General features: G+C 31.3%; 1 protein-coding gene across 1 annotated transcript; it reads right to left on the reverse strand.

The window, feature by feature from the left end:
• LOC135956867 (uncharacterized transporter slc-17.2) lies at nucleotides 1-4,811 on the reverse strand. The gene is made up of 6 exons (XM_065507465.1): nucleotides 4,279-4,811; nucleotides 1,504-1,737; nucleotides 996-1,439; nucleotides 761-893; nucleotides 459-703; nucleotides 1-392 (listed from the first exon to the last, which is right to left on the reverse strand). Exons 1-6 carry the CDS (start codon nucleotides 4,561-4,563, stop codon nucleotides 219-221), a joined length of 1,515 nt encoding a protein of 504 aa, XP_065363537.1. The 5' UTR covers nucleotides 4,564-4,811; the 3' UTR covers nucleotides 1-218.
• Between the last annotated feature and the right edge of the window lie 2,106 nt (nucleotides 4,812-6,917).

Raw genomic sequence — 6,917 nt, forward strand, 5'->3', positions numbered from 1 at the left:
TTTGTAAAAATTTATTACATAAATAAAACAAATACCTATTATAATTTGTATATGCACAAAAAGTTACAGTAAAATGCGCCATGTAAAATAATAAATTTATAAATTACAAACTAAAAATATACAAATAAGGACATTTTCTGATATTTTTTACATCTACATTATAAAATATTAAACAACAATAATAAAATTTTAAGCCTATTTACAAATATATATTTCACTTAAGCCTCCGCTGTTTCTTCTGTGGTATTTTTGTTATTGTTATTATTTTCCGATTTTGTGACCTGGCCCCATGTTGCAAGTTTCGAACTACCAAAGAGGCCATAAACAATAGCACCCAACAGATAGGAGGTCATTAAAGAAGCCATTACCAAATTCCATTCTACTTTGGTGCCCTGCAAAATATAATTGAATTTAAATTTGCATATTCATAAAGATTTTTCTTGCTGTTCAGTACTCACATGACGTACTATAGCTGCTACTCCTAAAGGAGCCAAAAATCCACTGACTGTGGCCAAACAATTAGCTAACCCCGATATGAGACCAGCAAATGCTGGTGCCACATACAACATACTCGGCCAATAGACACCGGAAAATCCCATATCCGTGGTGATACCAATGCACACAGCGAATAGAATCACCATAATTCGTTGTTGGCAGGTGGAAAGTATTATAGCAAAGATAAAGAGTATGGTGGCACAATTACCTATAACAAAAAATAAATTTTAGCAAAAAATGGAACTGTCCCATGTAATAAACTTACAAATTACATACACAATGCGTCGATATCGTGTCAGATTCAAATTTGGCCTTTTTTCTATAATACTGCAGGTAGTAATGGTAACAGCTTTTGATATAAAGGCACCCAAAAACGGAGCTGAAGAAATAAGACCCACCTAAAAATAAATAAAACATAAATATAACAAAATAAAACTCATTATGATTTTTAAATTATATTTTGAGTCAAATTCTTATGTCATATAAATGCTCCCACTTACCATATCCAGTGGCAAACGCATGGCTTCCTTAAAAAATCTCGGTATCATGATAGTAAACACCATAATGCCATAAGTATGGAAAATATGTGTGAAAATAAATGCATACACTGGCACCGATGTTAGAATCGTCTTCCAGGGCACTCCTGTAGTAGATTTCTCCACATGATTTTCCTTTAGATAATCATACTCATCTTTTGACAAACGTGGATGATCCTCTAAGGTGCTGTAAATCAACCACTGGCAGCAAATACCAAATAGCAATGAAACACTGCCGACAGCATAGAAGGCCAATTCCCAGCCAAATTTACAAAGATAACTGGATATGGGAAACACCAGTAAAGCCCCTACAGAATAGCCACCATAGGCGAAGGATAGAAAGGCCGTTCGTTCATTGGGATGGGCCCAAGTGGAGAAGAGTTGGTATAGAGCAGGATTGCTAAAACCCTAAAATTGGTTTGCTTTAAGTAATTCTTATACATTTCTGTATGTTTTTAATCTAATATCATACCGCTATTAGACCCTGTATTATACGTATTATCACTGCTCCAATGTAGCTTCTCCGCGCAAAAAATGGTATTAGCATGAAGATTGCAGCTTGGACTGTTAGAGAGTGTACAAATAATAATTTACCACCAAACTTGTCCGCCAGTCGCCCAGCAACTGGCAGTGTTACCAAGTAGCCATAGTAGAATGTGCCCAGTAAAGCAAATTCTTGAGATCTTGACCACAATAGATTACCGGACTAAGAATAAAAGTTTAAAGAATTAAAATATCAAGAGAAATATTGAGACTAAGTTTTCTATAGAAAATTAAACTCTCAAATATTGAGGAGAAGTTTTCATCCACTTTATTGAAGCTCTCTATAAAAAATTACTCCCTCAAATGTTTAGCGAAAGGCTTTGTATAGAAAACGACATTTTCAATAGAAAACTTTCATATCAAATAAATAAAAAGCAGTTTTCCATAGAAAACTTTAATATCAAATATAGAGAGAGAAGTTATCATTATAGAACAAAACTACTATCTCAATTATTGAGAGAAACAATTCCTATTGAAAACAAATAAGAGAGCTATATTCGGCTGTGCCGAATATTATACTTCAAAATTAAATTTTTAAAAATTTTTATTTTTTTTCCAAAGTTGTTTTTTTCATTTTTTGTAAAAAATTTTTTCGAATTATTTTAAATTTAAATTTTTTTTTTAAACATTGTTTTGTTTTTTAAATTTTTTTTTGGTGAAAAAAAATTCGGGTTAAAAAATATTTTTTCCGATTTTGACCCATTGTAGGTCCACCTTACTATGGTCTTATATACGTCGTTACAAACGTCTTTGAAATATCTATCATTAGATATCCATATTGTCTATATTAATGTCTTAGTAATCCAGAAAAAGGTCAAAAATCGAGGTTGTCCTGGTTTTTTCCTCATATCTCAGCCATTTGTTGATCGATTTTGCTGATTTTAAATAGGAAACTTCTCGAAAGCATGTCTGACACAATTATTGAAGATTTGGATCCCGAAGATATCTGGTGTCTTCAGAAAATGGATTTCAACAGACAGACGGACAGACATGGCTTAATCGACTCCGCTATCTATAAGGATCCAGAATATATATACTTTCGGAAAATTATATTGTGGAAATTACAAACGGAATGACATACTTATATACATATACCCTTCTCACGAAGGTGAAGGGTATAATTATTATTTCAATTATTGGGAGAGAAGTTTCCTAAAGGAAACTGATATTTCAATTTTTTAAAGACATGTTTTCTATAGAAACTTCAGAAGTTTCCTACAGAAAACTATTATCTTAATTACTGAGAGTGAAGTTTTCTATAGAAAACTATTATCTTAATAATTGAGAGCTATGTTTCCTTTTATCTCAATTGTTCAGAGAGAATTATCTCAATTAATGACCGAGAAGTTTATTATAGAAAACTATCATTAAAATTATTGAAAGAAAAGTTTTCTATAGAAAACAAACAACTCAATTGCTGAGAGACAAGTTTTCTGTAGAAAATTATCTTCTCAATTATTGAGAGAGAAGTTTTCTATGAAAAGCTTTCATCTCAATGGGAGAAATGTTTTCTATGGAAAACTATAATCTTAAACTATTATCTTTTCTATAGGCAATTATCATCTCTATAGAAAACTATAATTTAAATCTATAATCTCAATTGTTGAGAGAAAAAATTATCTATGGAAAACTCAATCTCAATTAAGTAGAGAAATGTTTTCTGAGAAATTGAGAGATATGTTTTCTATTTTCTAAGTATTCTATATAAAACTATCATCTCAATTATTAAGAGAAACATTTTGTACAGAAAACTATCATCTCAATTATTGAGAGAAAAACTTTTCATAGAAATATTTCATTTTAGTTATTGGTAGAGAAGTTTTCTATAGAGAACTAACATCTCAAATCTTGAGAATGATGTTTTCTAAAAACAACCAACATTTCGAATATTTAGAGAGAAGTGTTGTCTATAGAAAATTACACACTCTTAGATATAAATATACATATTGTGTAGAAGAGATAATTGTTAGTTTCAGCACGAGAAAGAAAAAAGTTCAGTGTGATATACGAGATGCATAATTTTTGAAACTTTTGTGTTTTTAGCTTTATTTGTAAATGATTTTTCCAATTAGAAAATTCATTGCAAATACCTGATGTACATTAATGAACTTATCGTTTTCACGGATCGATTTCTTCTGATGCAGAATTTGGTCTGTGATACCTTAGTTTTTTATGTTCAAATTATTATAGTTAAACGGTCTATTAATTTGCAATAATATTGTTTATTGATTATTTTTAGTTTCAAAGCAATGTCACATTGATCTTCTATGGCTCTGATTTAATCAGTGAAATCTACGTTTTCAACTTTTAATTGATCTTGCCAGAAACAAACAATGCTGCTGACGGTGGTGTTGAAACTACTTGTAAATGTTTAACACTTAACACTTAGTCAACTGAAATGCAAAAGAGCGTAACAAGCAAAAAATTCAGAATTGAGTTTTTAATGGATATTGGTACAGCGCATCAAGGCACACGCCTTCACAAAGTTTTAGCTTTCTATTTTTAAAAATATCGACATATTTATAACCACAACACTTTACTTATTTAGTTTTTTGTGTTTCCTGTAAAATTTTAAAAACTGATGATACGCCCTTTTGCATTTTAGGTGACAATATGTGGTTAAGTATTCCAAGTTTTATATGTTGTCGTATTTAAAAAAAAAATTGTCTCTGGTATTTAAATCCATCCATCCACATTAACTTACTCTTTCAATTGAGGTCGCATTGCCGCTATCTATGGGACCACAACTACTATCATCACCATTTACACTGTAATCGGTGGAATTTTCTTTTTCTAAATGCTGAGGCTTCACCATACACAAAATAACAAAATTTAGGGTATTTCGTAAACACAACTGAACGACCATGGCAAAAAAGGCACAAATGGTGTAGGTCAATCTGGCTGAACCCCATAAAGGGGGTGTTTTATTACTAATTGCAGCCGTATCAGCAATGCCATCGAAATTTTTGGGTATTTCAGTTTTAGCCATTAAAAAAACAAAACAAAACAAAACAAAATCAATCAATCAATCAATTAAAAACAACATTAAAATGTTGTATAAATTTCGATTGCAGAATTAGCGCACTGTCACATGCAAGACACTAACTATAGTTTTTTGATTTAATTAAATTTTAATTTTTTGTTATTAAATTATTTTCGTTTGTTTCTTTTTAATGATTTTTTTTTATTATTTATTTGAATTGAATTTATTTAAATTTTTGTTGTTTAATCTCTCAAATTCCCAGGCGCACTAAATGAAACTGAAACTAAAGTAATTGACAGAAATTGAGAAAATATTGTAGTTGTTTTGGTTTTTATTGTTGTATTTTGTGTTTAATATTGATGAATTAAACCGTTACAATTCCAACAACAACAACAAACAAATAAAAACACATAAATATTAGCTAAACTCGTGTAAGGCATATTAAAAAAAACAACACCTAATAAAATTATTATTATTTTATACATTTACATACTTACATACATACATAAATACATTTTAAACAAAAAGAAATTCAATTTTGTCACGATTCTTAAATACTTTTTGCTGTTGTTGTTGCTGTTGCTATAACAAATGTTGTTGTACTTATTGTAACAAGTACTCAATTTGTTTTTATTTAGAACAAGAAAAGAAATACAAAAAACAACCAAAAATTAACCTCAACAAAAATAAAAAAAAAAATCTGGGGGATTTTTCAACCTCAATTTTTTTAAAGGGGTTTTAAATAAATATTTTAAGAATCATGTTCTTTGAATTCTACTTTTAAATACAACTTATGTACAGTTCATATTTGAGCTTGAAATGTTTTGTATCTATTTGTTAAGCTTGTCATTTGATTTGTAACAACTTATAATAATATTGTAACTTGATTGGAGATATCTTAATGAAATTTCACATAGTCAGTGCTAGGCGTTTTGTGTTTACATGTATTCGTAGTTGGATTGGGGGTTAGTGAGTAGCCTCCCAAAGTTTATCACCTCATGCCTACGACATTTTATAAAAATCACCAGAAATTCAGTTCTTATCCGAATGTTAAGAAGTCAAAAGAACAGCTCATCTCAAGAACTGCTCGAATCAAGCCAATATCGGTTACTCTGTTACAAAGCGAAGCGTATCCCAAACAGAGCGTTCTGCATCAATCGGAATAAATAGTAGTCGGACGGGGCACGGTCTGGACTCTAAAGCGGGTTAGGCACTCAACCACTTCATTCCAAATACTTTTTAACAGATATTGCAAACTCATACTTTTCGGCCAATGCTTGCTTCAAACGAATCAGTTGTATTCGGTACAGGTTCCATGTGATGGTCTGGTTAGATTTCAGCAGCTCATAATAGAGAGGACCCTTTTTCTCCCACCAAATATAGAGCATTGCCTTAGCGTCATGGATATTTGGCTTTGGTATCGATTCCGGGCTTCACGTATGATCTCTTACGCTTCGGTTTATCGTAATGGATCCATTTTTTTTATCGCAAGTGGTGATTCGGTGCAAAAATTATTTTATTTCCCCACTTTTGGGTGAATCCTGCTGCTTGCAAACGTTTTGAAATTGCTCCCAAGGATTTTGCAAGATATTTTTGACTTTGACAACAATCTTCATGGAGTAATGCCTCCAATTCTTGGTCTTCGAACTTTTTTGGCTGGTCTGAGCGATTTTTGTCTTGTGTGTCAAAATCACCAAACCATCTCTCGCACGTTGAAACCGATGGAACACATTCACCACTTTTTTTCAAATTAAAGAAGTGAAGAAAAACTTCCGGCATATAACGCTTTGTTGGGACAAAATTCGAGCGTCCTCATTTATGAAAATAATAAATTTTTAGTAATTTTTGTTCGCGATTTAAAACAAGTAAGAAAGTATGGTCGGTCAAGCCCGACCATATAATACCCTACACTAAGTAAATGAGCAAAAACATTTTTCTTTTAAAATATCAACAATTTATATTTGTGAGTCTTATATGGGAGCTATGACTATTTATGGATTGATCACCATGAAATTAGGTCGTTTGATTTATGTTCATATGAAAGTTATTCACGTTGAGTTTTGTGTGTATACCAAAATTTTTAAGCGATTTATGCACGTTAAAGTGATTTTTGGAACCGGGTCTATATGGGAGCTATGACTAATTATGGACCGATCGTAACAAAATTTGGTGAAATGAATTTCGTATATATAAAACTTATTTGGAGCAAAATTTTTTTAGATACAAATATAAATTAAACATTTATGGCCGATAAAGTCCAATTTCGGAAGGACATTTGTATGGGGGCTAGGTGAAATAATGGACCGATTTCAGCCAGTTTCAATAGGCTTCGTCCTTGGGCCGAAAAAATTATATGTACC

Source organism: Calliphora vicina, chromosome 1 (genome assembly GCF_958450345.1).
Source record: "Calliphora vicina chromosome 1, idCalVici1.1, whole genome shotgun sequence".
Taxonomy (NCBI): domain Eukaryota; kingdom Metazoa; phylum Arthropoda; class Insecta; order Diptera; family Calliphoridae; genus Calliphora; species Calliphora vicina.